The 14496-nt window shown below is 41.0% G+C and overlaps 1 protein-coding gene across 6 annotated transcripts in view; it reads left to right on the top strand.

Moving 5' to 3' along the window:
- Positions 1-5086: 5086 nt before the first annotated feature.
- The window catches only part of znf608 (zinc finger protein 608), an 89252-nt gene continuing 79842 nt past the window's right edge, over positions 5087-14496 (top strand). For 2 of the 6 annotated variants that reach the window (XM_080188940.1, XM_080188946.1), the window contains exon 1: positions 7168-8769. In XM_080188940.1, the coding sequence (XP_080045066.1) occupies positions 7834-8769 (936 nt within the window). In that variant the 5' untranslated portion in view covers positions 7168-7833. Of the gene's footprint in view, positions 5373-6033; positions 6181-7167; positions 8770-14496 lie in introns of those variants that run through there. The other 4 variants (XM_080188941.1, XM_080188944.1, XM_080188945.1 and 1 more) reach the window with 4 other exon arrangements.

Below are 14496 nucleotides of genomic sequence, written 5' to 3'. Positions count from 1 at the left end.
CAAGTCTGCACCAACTCTCTGACAGACTTACTTAACCAGGCCCTCTGCCCTGCCCTATCCCCGTAACCCCATTCATTTACCATTTAACCTACACATCTTGGGACAGTAAGGGACAATTTAACATGGTCAATTCACCTAACCTGCACTTCTTAGGACTGTGGGAATATATGCTATCATCTTTCAATGTTCTATCCAATTTCCGACTTTGTGTCCCGTGGTGTCCTGTAAAATGTCTTGGAATGTTTGTTAAATGAAAGGTTCTATATCAGTGTGTAAATTATTGTTCTTCCTTTGCAAAGGAATAGAGATTAAGTGATAGATGGGGTTAGCCTGATGTCTTTCCATCTCTGCAATCTATATTTAAATAAAGCTCAGGTTAATGGCATAACAATCTCTGTTTTCCAGGGGTAAAAGTACTATGGGCAAAGAGCTTGGTCACTCTCAAGTTGATTTTTCATGAGTACAATGCTACAATACAAGCCGGTCACAATTCAAGACAAGTTGCTATTGAAGCGCCAATCTTACCCAGAGAAATCACAAAATATGAGTGATATGAAAAATCAAAAAATTCACAGGGGTAAAACAGAGGATGATTTTCTACAATTGGGTCAAAGCATTATTAGGACAAAGTAAAGTCAGCTCTATTGTGTAATAATTTGCATTAGAGTGTAAGTGGACTTGTTGAAGGCTGATCCTCGGAACAAAAAAATCAATATGGAAAATTTAGGTAAGACAACAATATCTGATTTATTGTGCCATGTGACATAGCATTTACAATGCATTGCTTCAAATCAAACTGCATCAGAGTCTGTAAGAGCAGCCTTGAGATGTGCAAGACCTTCCTCAAAACTGAATTTTGAATAAGCCTACTGCCACTTCTTCCAGTATCCATTGTGATCCAAAAAAGGGATGACTACAAAATAAAGCATTAATTTTTAAAAGAATTATAAGTTACACTAACCACTAGACAGAAAATGCACCAAGAACTAAGATATCAAAAACCTCAAAGGGAAATAATATTTCTCTCGTATTTTCTAAATGATTACACTATTCTAGAATGATGCATTTAAAGTTAATATGAAAAACAGTATTCTTGAAAAACATATATTTATAATTTTACTCACAGGCTCAGAAGACAGTACTGTGTAATCAATATCTCTGGTAATGTTAGTCAACAGTAGTTTATGAGTACTGAGTGGAATTTTTATTTCAATTACATTGAACCAATTGGCTAAGCTGGCAAGAAATTAATTGTTTCCCAAGGTGCATTCAATTGAATGTTACTGGGGACATTAGATTACTGAGTCACCCCCCTGGTGCATAAACCTGGTTGTTGAACTCGATCCAGTGCATTAACTTAGAAATTCAACCATAGTAAGTAGAAAAGGACAGATGTGCAATTCAGTGTTTGGGCATGCATCAGAAAATAAATAACATTTGGGCCGAAAGCCAGTTTCTGTTAGTTTGGACACTTTGGTTCATAGGCTAAAGCCCCAGAGCAACTTTGCTAGTACAATGAATTCACCCTCACAGGAAGGGGCAGGGAGCCAGAATCTCAGGGCTTGTTTCTGTAGGTGTCATGGAGCTCACTCAACTCCAAAAGACAGTCAAATGGGAGTTGATAATGTGATGAACTACAGGGAAGATTAGAAACTAAATTCTTTACACAGTGGGTGGTTAGAATGTGGAATTGTCTGGCACAAACTATTGTGGAAATAATATTCACAAATTAAGCTGCTTGAGAAAGGAAATAATATTAAGTGAAGTAGGGAATGAGTAAATCAGAATTGAGATTAGACCTGGTGACTCAGAGTAAAACACTGGTGTGAATTTGATGGATGAAATGATTCTATGATTCAACCATTTCATAATATTGGAATAAGCATATTTTATATATGTACATACAGGAAAACTTCAAAATTATGGTGCATAAATTACCCTGCAAAGAGAATTAAGTAAAGGTCAAATGGGAAACGACTCTATTTCAAGAATACAATTAAGACCGTGAAGTTAAACAAAAAAAGTCATATGTTTCTAATAGTGTACTTTGTTGTATAAAATTGAACTATTTTCAAAGATATATATAGACATATTTGAAAATTATTGTAATGGCTGTTAGGCAAATATCAGAGTAATAAAATAACACATAAACCACATCTATTTTTATTTCGGAAAGAAAATGAAATTGTGCTGATAAGAATGTTACAAATTCTGATTTATTGTTTTATTTTTGTATTGCCAAGCAGTTCAAAGAAAGGGATTTGTGTCTAATTAAACCATGAACCCTAGCCTCTCCCTGACATTGTTTTTGTCTGTTTATGATCTGATACAAAAAGAAGATTTACTACGTGTGATAACGTGCCTCCTCAGCTTGCTCACGATGTACATCATAGATTGCTATTCATTGGCTAGGCAAATATTAAACTCTCATTTTTATTATTTTTAAAGGGCGAAACCTCCTGAACGGATTTTGTCGTAGCAAGCAGGACATATAAATGAATCAATGCAAACAACAGTGGCTCATTAATAGAAGGCCGCAATGGCCCAGTGTTAAAATATATTTTGGATGTGACTTTTCCAGACGCCTGTGAGGAGGTTATTGTGAGAGCTTGGCTGCTGCCCCATCCCCCACGCACAGTCGCCTTTGTAGAAACACTCAGTGGAAGGATGGGGAAATGATCGCTGCTTAATGCATTGCCACGGGCTTAAAATAAAACACGCTCAACATGTCCAAACAGAAACATTGTTATCAACCACACACACACACACACACACCGAAAAGAAGCTATTGCGAAACAACGACTACGACCTCTGCAGAATGTGTTTATAGTACAATGTGAATGAAGCATGGAGGTTGCACATCAGCTAAACTCACGTTCGGCTGCAAACATTCAGGGTGATCGCTTGGAATACATCATATTTTAACATGTTGCCTGTATAGTGAGAGGGGGCAATGATTGTCGTGCATTCGCATTGAGCTTACTGCATGTTCTGTACTCAAGCAAACGTTTGCTCTGCAAATATTGTCTCTGATGTGTTATCTAACAAATCGAGTGGGGGGAGGGCGCGCTAAGGGCAAGGGCAAATAGCAAAGAGGAATGAATACACAAGCCGTCCTCAGAGAAACACCATTCGCCATATGGTTCAGTTGCCACACATACACGCACATAGCACACCAGCGATTGTTATACTGCGGAGTAGCGTACAACGCTCACTGCAGAGCAGGCACACCTAGAATGGCTCGGCGGATCAGAGATGTGAGTTGTCCAGCCTTACAAACCAGGATAATTCCAAATTTGATTCCCCACTTTGGCGGAATTAAGTCAGTTTTGGCCTTTGGAGCAAAAAAAAAGCTTAGGCGTGATATTGAAAGACGACGGCGGGTAAACGTGGATAGCAGAGATAAAGGGCAAAAAATATATTTGAAAAATACATGAAACAGATTCACATGCATCAATGAAAGTATTCACAACAGATACGCATGTGGAGACGCGCGCAACCACAGAGCAATGCAAACGCATCCCAGTCACATTGCAGAGAAAACGCACATAAACCGTGCAAGTTACCCACCACAGAGCAACAGCAAATATTTTACACTCAAGCCACACACCGCAGAAACAGACATACACCAAGACAGTATACACGTAATAATAAAACACATATACACAACAGACACACATATAAACGCTGCAAGCACGAGAATAAACACGCACATCATATACAGAACTCTGAGACATAACAGACAGTCATTCTCTGGAAAAGGGACATATACGAGGCCATCACCAATATAAACAGGCTGTCTATGCATACTTTGGTCACAATATAAATACTGGCATACAAGAAGAGACAGGACATTACAAAATGATGGGGAACTTTATTTTAAGTGCTGCGAATCGTGTCTAACATTTTTCCCTCTCAACACTACAGAATATCCACCTCACTTGGCCTGAGGCAATGAAATCCGTAAGTCCTTCTACCTTAAAAATGGTAATGTTTTTAACTTTAGGTTTTAATTCAATGTCACTCCACTCTAGAAGTGTTAGCTAAAACGGCACAGATCAAGAAGGACCCGTCCTCCCCCTAGTTCCCTTCTAATTGTTGCCACCTCCCATTTATTGGAGGAATGAATATACATGGGAAGAATAAACATTCTTGCATACTTAATTTAGGGATATGCATACAGGACCATATGACATCAGAGCAGAATTAGACCACTCGGCCCATCGAGTCTGCTCCGCCATTCAATCATGGCCGATATTTTTCTCATCCCCGTTCTCCTGCCTTTCCCCCATCACTCCTTATTAATCAAGAGGGAAATTATACCTTTACAGGATAAAAACGAATGTTTCTGGCTATCATGCATTCGAAAACGTTCTGGATAACGACATATTTTCGAAATGTGTTTACTTATTTACATGGAATAATAACGCTCCCTTCGGTTTTAATGTGTATTTAAAATCACAATCAGCTTCAGCGTGTGGGGTATATTGGTTGAGGTGTTAAACAGAAGGACAGTTAAATCTAAATATTGCCTGCAAGCTGTATTTTCTGGATGCACAGGGAAGTAATTGCTGGGGAAAGAACAGGTTGTCTTCGCTGTAAACAGGCGCGATATAAATGATCTGGATGGTGGATGCACTTTATTATAAATCCAAGTCCCGTGACCTAAGCGTTCTGGATGAGGGTCTGAACAAAATCTAAATGCGTGCGCTTCCCGGAGTAAAATGTTCTGGATGAGTAGAAAGTCAATGTAACCATTTGTTTTAGGCGCCGGGAGCTAAATGCTTGGAGCTGGCTCAGTTAGCTGGGTGCTTGTTTTGGACTGTGACGGAACAAGGGGTGAAAGTAGCTGAATTTGCTGGCTAGGCTCGCTAAACGCTCCACTGCTGGGAGTTGAATGCTCCAGTGCTGGCTCTGCTGGAAGCTCCTTTGACACACAGGGACTGACTTGACTCTTGGGCTGGAAACTCAGCTCCTCTCTCTCTCTCACACACACACAGATGGGAAAATGTGCAGCCAATGGCTGGGCTGAGTTTCATAAAAGCTCTGTTCTGAGTGGCTGCAGGGCGAATGGTTGTGAAACAAAGGACAGGGAGCTGGGTCTGGAGCAGGGAATCAGAGAGAGAGACACACACACACATAGACAGAGAAATGTGCACCCAGCAAAACACACACACAGCCAAGACAAGCCAACACAACCACTAAAATACATCGACACTCAGGACAAACCAAGGCACACCCAGCAAGACACACAGGCAGACAGGTAAAGGACAGGTAGTCACGCTAGCACATTTGATTTAAAAACAAAACAAACAAAAAAAATGCCTTTCATATCACACGAAGACCAGGGCAAAACCGAGCCAGTACTGATCGTAAGTATATTGTGAAATAATCTGAGTGTAAACTTTTTATCAATCACACCAGAGATCGTATCTTTTGGCAAGAGAAGTGAGTTATTTTCAAAGTTCCTTTTTTTTAAAGAAAAGCTTTACTCCCCGACCCGAGTTTGGGATAAAATCGGGCTATAATTAAATGTGATATAGTTTTGATCCTTCTTGTTGATTTGACAATTGTATCCGGTGCCGCTTCCTTATTTATTTTACTTCCACGATTTTGTTCTTAAAGGAGGAAACACATTTGGCTATTAGTCCCTCGTGACACTTACCGTGCTAACTTGAGCTTGTAAATAGCTACAAGTCTTTTTTTTGTTGGAGTTGACTTTAATAAGCATTTACAACTGTCGACCAGGAATGCTGCTGTCCCCCCTCCCCCTCCCCTGCTTTTATTGCTGATATGAAAAGAACAAGCAGCGTGTTCCAAAAATTTGTGTTTAATCTCACCCAGGCGACAGAGAGCTGCTCCCGAACAGATTGCCCACCACCACCACCCCACATTAAAATTGTAAGATTTCAAGTTTTCCCCTTTTTTTGTTTAAACCACTGAGGCACCATCAGTTTTCTGCCACGCTTGTCACCGATTTTTGTTCTCACGTCAAGCTACAGGGGGATCTTGGATTCACGTGATTGAAGCTCGAACTGTAACAAAATAGCTGCTTTTAGGTGGTTGGTTGTTGCAACCTCCCCCTTCAAATCCATCAACAATTCATTACAGCTTTTAGCTCTAAACGCCAGCTAATTAAACTGTGTAGCTCCTAATCCGAGTACAAGATGACAGAAAATGGTAAGCAGACAATCGTCAACGTTTGCAACAAATCGGTCCTGCTTGTATAAGATATTTTCTTTTCCCTCTCCACACACCCCCCTTTCCTTCCAGCCTTCCTTCTCTCCCCCCCTCCCCCAGCCCCACCTCTCCCCCCATGTCCTTGTCTTGTTGTATTTGAAACTGTCGATTATGAAATTACCACATGATTGACTGGCGTCGTTTCCTCGCTTAATTTGTATGTTTGACACTGTTTTGAGAGACGATGGTGCCACGTCCGGACAGAATGTGTAATCCAGTCCAGGTTTCTGCTGCTATTTTTCCACCACCACCACCTCCCCTCCACCCTTCACTAATTTATCCCAGGGTTAGCACATTTTGTCTTCGTTCAACCGGACGCTTGTAGTTTATCTTTCTTGTTCTCTGTCCCCCCAACCCCCCATCCCAAAACCACCACCAACCCCCCGCTCCTTCTCGCTCTCTTTTGTGGCATAATCATTTACTGATCATGATGATTCTTAGTGTGCGTTTTAAGGCAGAGTGTGAAGTTTGAAAACTTTAAATGATTTTTAAAATTCTGGACCCGTTGGTGAAATCCCCCCCAGCCCCCCACGTAGATATATCCCCATGTATTTTTACTGATGGTGGACTTTACATTATCCTTCGTTTTACTGTGAAGAGAGAAATAGTCCGATCAGTGTGTGTGTGTGTGTGTGCCAGAAGGAGGAGGAGGAGGGGATAGAGGAGTGAAACATTGACTTGAGGTTTAGAATGTTTCTTCCATTATGTATTACATTGGGATTACCACAAGTTGTGCGAGGGTGGGTGATGGGATGTATGGGGGCAAGTGTTGCTGAATGTAATGATGTTTTATTTTGGGGGTTGTGGGGAGGGGGGCAGTGGGTGTGATGCCGGGGAGGAGATGTTTGAATGATTTCAAGGTAAGAGTTGCTAAAGCTACCCATGATGCATGCTTTTCAGACTTTGAATGGTTACACTGATCTTTGTCAAACAACCTCATTTGCGGTCAGTGGGGCCACCTTGGTGCAGAGCTCATGGAGCGCGAACGAGTGCTGATCCAGTCCCAGCAACGTGTGCTGTTTTTTACCAAAGGCGCCTCTCTCTCGCACGATGATAACTTTTTCAGATGTTAAACGTTTGGCAAAAAAAAAGAAAAGGAAAGGAGAGAGAGAGAGAAACAATCAAGTCCGACTTTAGTGTGTGTTTTTTTTAATTCCTTTCTGCTCTGTGGCTGTTGCAGTCATCTCGTCTCATTCGGTGTGAAATTACAAAGGTCATCAATGGAAAGGGCGACTCCAAAGACCTATTTTTACAAAACCATGTAATCGGATTGTATTTTTAATATTGGGAAGTTTCCGTCTGCTCGTAAAAAAATTAAAAGGGGGGAGAGGCAAGGGGAGGGGGAAAAAAGAAAAAATGTTGGTCTTACCCAACAACCGATTTATTAAGTTTTATCTTTTTGCAGGAAGTAATTTATTCGGGTGTGTGGATCGTGTGATTCGAATATAAGGGCAATCTCTCTCTCTCTCTATCTCTATCTATATAAAATAAACATATGAGAGGATTGAAACACGTGGCGGAGAAGCGAATGTCCTCCCAGATCCAAAGCAGTGAAGTTCATCCAATTTTTATCCAAGAGCTCCTATCTTCAGGATGTCAGTGAACAGTTCCATTGCTAGTAGTAAAGGTGTTGATTCAAACGCGGTTGATACTTACGACAGTGGCGATGACTGGGAAATTGGAGTGGGAAATCTGATCATCGATTTAGACGCGGATTTGGAGAAAGACAGGCAGAAATTGGAAATGAATAACTCGAGTGGCAGCAGCGGCAGTAGCAGCATTGCAGCCAGTGGCAGCAGCAGCAGCAAGGAGTGCGGGGCCAGTGTAGCAGCAGCGTCAACCCTTCCTGATAGCCTCAAATTCACCTCCTCCTCCTCGGTCCAGCCGCCTCCCCCAGGCAATTCCCACAAGGAGACTGGCAAATCCAAAGTGAAAAGAAGCAAAACTTCCAAGGATGCTAATAAATCTCTCTCCTCTGCCTCACTGTATGGGATTCCTGAAATTAGCAGTGCTGGCAAGAGGCAGGAAGTTCAAGGGCGCCCTGGAGAGGTTTCTGGCATGCATTCAGCCCTGGGTCAAACACTGAGCAGCAGCAGCAACGGCAGCAGCGGCGGCAGCAGTGGTTGCAACAATAATAATAACAGTAACATTATTAATAACCCCGCCATTGGCAATTGCACTAAAGGCAAGGAGGAGAGAGCGGCCAAGGGCTCGGGCAGGGGAGGCTCGAAACGGGACAAGGAGGCCGGCAGGTCCCGCAAGGATGGCAATAAGCAGGAGGTGGGAGGGCAGCACCCTGGCCAGCCCCCGATGCCGGTGCCCGTGACAGCCGCCTCGCATCTCTTTAACTTCGGCCCCAAAGGCGGCAGCAGCTCCTTGCAGTGCTGCGGGGAGCCCGCAACCCGCATCCAGGACATTAAGAGCACGCTGGAGTCAGGAATATTAACCCACCCCATCGTGCTGAAAAAAGATGATGAAGAGCGTGACGAGGAGAGTGCCCGACCTATCAAGAAATTGAAAACTGAAAAGGTAACAACACCCTGATTCTGTGTTTATTTATTTTTTGGTGTGTGTTTTGCTGCCTTTGTATTCTCCTTGAATGTTTATTCTATGCAGGCTGGTGGATAGGTGCAGAGAGCAGGAATGATGATGCCTTGCTAACAGTGACTTTTACACACCAGGGCAATATTTTTGTTGCTTTAATTCAAGCACCTGGGGGGGGGGGAATAAAATCATTTGTGGTTATATTTCTTAACTGCTGACAACTGTCACCAACAACCCAAAATTATAGTCGTTCGTTTGTGCAGTAATATATGTTTGGTTCTGTTAGAGGGCTTGAGTCAGTGAGAAAAGTCAACATTTTCGCTGATTTTTTTTGCCAAGTAACAGGCTGGTGTTATGCTCACACACACAAACAATGGAACCAACTCCACAGCTGGAGAGAAATTAGGTTATTGTAATCACTGCTGTTTGCCTGAAGGGTGGGGGGAGGGGTGGAGAGGAGGTGCTTTGTAATCAAATACAACACTAAACGCCTTCATAAAAGCTGCACTGGCCTTGCCTTCTTGGAATGCAGAGATGGTTGATGTGGTGCCTGGCATTTTATTAACATCAGTATGGGCACCATGATCTCTGTTCTGTGGATCCAATTTGAAAGGAAGTTTGCCCTTGCCTTCCATTGTTAGTGTGCAACCGGGCTTTTGGTATGTTGGTAATTATCCAAAGGCTATGGAGTTTCTCAGGAGGCTCTGATCCATTGTTGGTTGGGTAATAATGGGGTCAGTGGAATTGTGCCATTTTAAGAAGCTTGCCGATTACTGCGGATGATAGTTTCACAATCTATGCTCTTAACATCCTGAAAAAAATATCCTGCAGGTTTCTTGTTTCAGATAAGAATATTTAGACCAGTGTTCAGTGTTTAAACTTGCTGTGTGTTGATATGGACGGTGACATTTTTGTGATGTACATGATGTGAAGTGAAGAAAACTTAAATAAAATTAGACCTTTCAGAGTAATTACATCCTTTTCATAATAGTTTGTCGGGCACCCTGTGATTTACTTTCCAACCTTTCCCTTCCCATTCAGCTGAATAAATTGATTCCCTGCAATGGAATTGGTCAGTTCAGTCAGAGAGGATTTTGTTCCAGTGCATAATAAAGTGAATTCCCAGCTTGTTGAGGTGGTGACCTTTGCATTTCTGCTGATACTACTGTTGGAAACTTCAAACAGCAGCAAGATTGGCTGGCTAAGAAAACGATATTTTATTTGATTAATTTTATTGCTGGAGAAACAGTTTCAAGGAGACATTGAGATGTTAATAAAGATTTAAACAGTAAAGTGCAGAGGCTAATGCTCTATAGTCTATTAGTCATGAGAAGGATATCGAAACAGATTTGGGATGCAGAGGAGATTGGCAAACTGTTTGACATGCTTGACAATTCCCCAATCAAATCATTTTACTTTGGTCTCCAGCAGACTGCAAATTGGGAGCCGTTTTAATCTGCTTTAAATATCAAGATAACTTGCTCTAATCTGTTCTTCACAATGGCTGTGGTTAAAGTTTCAAGACCATTTGATTGAATTTGCTGGCTGTGCAAAATGCAGAAGGCATTGGTCCCTACACCCTTGAGCTTTTTTAATCTTTCAGCCAAATGTTCAGATTCAACAGTTTTGTTTAGCAGGCAATCTGTACATTTTCAAATCCTAGAGGCAGGTGTCATGGCAACAGAGATTAGAGTGGTGTGGTTTCACTACTCCAATTTCTTCCTTATTTATACCTCAAATAGTCTCCTGGGGAAAATGTTTTAGTGTGTCTATTCCTCAAAACAATCAAGACTGTGTGTACAAAACCAGTGCTTGCTGATTTTCAGTCAGTGAGTCATAGAGAAAAATGTCCAGTATCGTACTGCTGCTTGCTTGTCTTGATTCTCCCCAGATATAATTGACAAGCACATTCTATTCATTCTAGCACAGCCTGTTTTCCTTTTGACTGCTCCAGAGATCATTCAGATTTAAACCTGCAGCATTCACTGCATATGGCTTGAAGGGAATGGTATTGATATGGAACCCATGGTCCTAATGTACACACTTGTGCCTTGTACTTGTTATTTATTTGAAAGGCCAAGGCACGTTTTGTTAAACCACGTTGTAACAAGCTGTGAAATATTTATACAGTTGCCTGGTTTAAATGAGGTTGAAGACAAATATGTCTAACTATACTTGTTTGATTAGCAGGTTGCTAAAGGTACAAGGTAAATCCTTGGGAGTTGTAGTCATTGTTTAATCTCTGCAGTGTGTTTGCAGGTCTATTCTTGGTCTGTTTATTCCATTTGTTTGCTGCAGTTAGTCATGTAAAACATGATAAATTGGAGCCTATTAAAGCTAATTATTTTTGTGACTCTGTTTCTGACTGCCTTTTATGCCAAAAACCACAAATATGTTGTAAAACCTGCCACTCCCTACACGTATTGCTCAAGTGAAAAGCAGCCTATAATTTGAGTTGTTTGAGCTATTTCTATGTTGCTCATTTTTGTGGTTTAGCTGTTGCTAACATGTCTGACTTAAGTAGACTTGGCAAGGCTAGTAACCACTCCTAGGAGTTTGCAAAATCCTTCCAATATAGGGTTACCTAATAAAGGCTTGTCAGCACCCAATCCTTCACCAATTCCATGTACCCAGTCCACAAAATAGAATTGTGCATTTCACTGGCTTGAGCTAAGACATTAATGAAGTGAACAATCATCAGCTGGATTAATTGATTGAATTGATAAAGTACAGTACAGGAATATAAAGCACAGCTGGAAAGCCAATCCTGTTTCATACACCACACTGGAGTCTTCTAAGTAGCACTGATCATTGACTGTAGAAAACAGGCTGCAAGTACAGGCTTGAGAGTCCTCATAAGGCCTGCTAATATCAGGGAGGAATTTGTCACCTTTTGAAAATGATGCAGTGATACATTTCACAGCTGAGAATTGCGCTCACCAATGACTTGACGTACCATTAATGCTAGCAACTATTTTTACTGTCACATTAGACTAATAAATAGAAAGGAATGGTACTGAAAATAAGTTGCGGCCAGAAAAGCATTTTCTATTGGGTCTTTTATGCTTGTTTTTGTTCCCGCTGATTAGTTGAGTGGAAACATACATATACCTTCCTGTTCTTTGTATGTTGCTATCAATTGTCTGTTACAGTCTGTGGCAAAGGACTGTAAGTGGTAAGCAGTCATTAATGAAGAAAGGACAGATTTGTTTGAATGTGAGCGGTTTAAAAAGCTGACTCAAAACTCTGCAAGAAGGGGGTTGGCTGGTGAATGGTACCACAAACTAGCACGAGTCCCTGCAGAACAAAAAACTCTTCAGTCTACTTAATGCTTTGTAACTTTGAATAGTGTGACCAGAGCTCTTTCAGAGGGGGTGAATGAGCTGGTGGCCTTTGACTGCTGAGAACTTTTTGGACGAACTTATAGTGACCTCCCAAGATCTGTGAGACCAGAGTTGCTATTGAGGTTTTTTCCTACTAATGAGTTGCATTTCTAATTTCATTTGAAAAATTATATGTTTGTAAAGACCACTAAAATTCTTTCTAAAATGTCACTTTAATGGATGTGCCTTTAAAAGGAGACCAGACTAGAACGTATTATTATCAAAACTTATTGTAAAGTTAAATGTTAAGTGTTTAATATTTGCACCCTAATATTTATTTTCCTACATCACAGTAGCGTCTACACTTCAAATGTATTTAATTGGCTGTGAAATGCTTTTGGATCTCCTGAGGTCATGAAAGGCCCTGTACAAATGCAAACTCTTTCATTCACCAAAATTGGAGCTACAAATTTTTACTAATAAATTTAAGAGGACTGTTATGAGGAAGCAAATCACATGAGGCTCCTAGGAGAGGAATTATTATGTGTGTTCTTTAACTGCTGTGGACTTCCTGAAGTATTACAGCACCGCCATTCAAACACCATGAATACCGAATCGGAAATGTGCATCAGGTCTCGAGAAAGAAGAGGTTCCTTGTACAAAGTTGAAACGAGGAAAGGGAGGATTATTCTGAAAGCTAGCCAGCACTTAGCAGATTGCTTTGATGTGTGTGTGTTCTGAATGGGCCTCCTCACTGATTCCTAGGTATGAAAAACACATGAGCACAATTAAAGTTGCAGAAACCATTGAGTTTCTCACAGGGGGTTGTGGAAGGGGGTTTTGCACAGCACAAGCCTATTTTTACTGTGACAAACATTCATTTATATAAGATTTGAAGTGCTGTTCAGTCATGGCAAAAAATGTTCTTAGATTTGTTAAAATATAGGAACAGGAGTAGGCCTCTGAGTCCCTCCAGCCTGCTCCATCATTCAGTTACATCATGCCAAATCTGTAGCGCAGCTTCATAACTCCATCTTTTGTCCCACATCCCTGACATCCTTACCTACAAGAGTCTATTGATCTGTATCACAAGAATTCATCTGAATCAAAAATCTACGAAAATTAAACTCAAAATGAAAAGCAACCAAATGGCAGACGCTGGAAATCCAAAACAGAAGCAGGAACAATGTTGGAAAAAAAACTTAGCATCTGTGGAAAGAACAGGCAAATTAATGTTTTAGGTCTGGACCCTTCACAGAAAGCTGACTGGTCTGTTTCACTGACCTGCTGGATGTTTCCTGCTTTTACCATTTCTGTTTAAAATTAAATTCCATTAATTGTTGAAGTATTTAAAGCCGGTGCTTTACGTGCTTACCTAAATCATCTACAATAGTTAAGAGAGACTTGCTTCTGGGTTGGTGTGCATGCAAGCAGTACTTCAGTGCAATGTCTCCAGGCCCCCTTCCCCCAAAGAAATTAGTTTTTTGGCCGCAGACTCTGAGCAATGGATAACAATCACTGTTCTTTGTTCGAGGTCTTTTTATTGAGGCTAATGACTGGTCTTGTGCCGCTCCAAGATAAATGACATTATCTCTGAGTGGGCTGACAGGAAACAGACATGTTAATAGTGAAGCTGCAGGGAGGATCTTCCCTGTTCCTTGCAAAAGAAAAGGCAGGACCTCTAGTTGTGATCATTAGAGCATAATGCATTCCTGCTTTTCCCATGTGGGTCAAGGTAATTAGAAGCATAATGGTGTGTTTTCATATGGATGTCAAACCACAGCAATGACATTCTTAATTTCAATTTATGGTCGATCATTTTAGGAAAGATTTTCTTGTGGTGGGTTGTGTCGCTTGGAACAAGAGATTGCAGGTCAGTTTTGTCATCTGCACCCTTGTGTGTTTTTCACAAAGCAAAAATAATTCTGTTACGCCAACAACAGTACAATGGCTACAGTCTACTTTGTCTGTTAGATCGGGAAAGATTTGAAGTTTCCTGTGTTTTGTCTTGTGTAATGATTTTTCAGAGTAACCAACATTTGTAGAAATATTTGGGTAAACAAAGGGAAGCGATTAGGAGTTTCACATTTGTTTCTTTTTCATTTTGAGTGTGTTTTCACTCTCAGTGGAATCTGTTACTTGTCAGCAGCAGAAGATGACCCTGATTGCAGAGTTTTTGTTCAGCACAGGATCCAAAATGAAGTAGTGTGGAAGTGAGATAGGAAATCCATCTGTGTAATCAAATCTTGCAGCCAGCTAAGCATAAAGCTCGTCCTTGAGTTCAGATAAACGCTGTCAAACACAGGCTCTCCAATCCCTATAGAAAGCCAAAAGGCTGAGAGTACCTGTATGTACAGTGCTTGTCTCCATAAGTAAAATAAAAGCTGCC

This window comes from Carcharhinus amblyrhynchos, chromosome 5, assembly GCF_965287045.1.
Source record: "Carcharhinus amblyrhynchos chromosome 5, sCarAmb.v2.hapA, whole genome shotgun sequence".
Taxonomy (NCBI): domain Eukaryota; kingdom Metazoa; phylum Chordata; class Chondrichthyes; order Carcharhiniformes; family Carcharhinidae; genus Carcharhinus; species Carcharhinus amblyrhynchos.
This window is presented reverse-complemented; position numbering and strand designations above follow the sequence as displayed.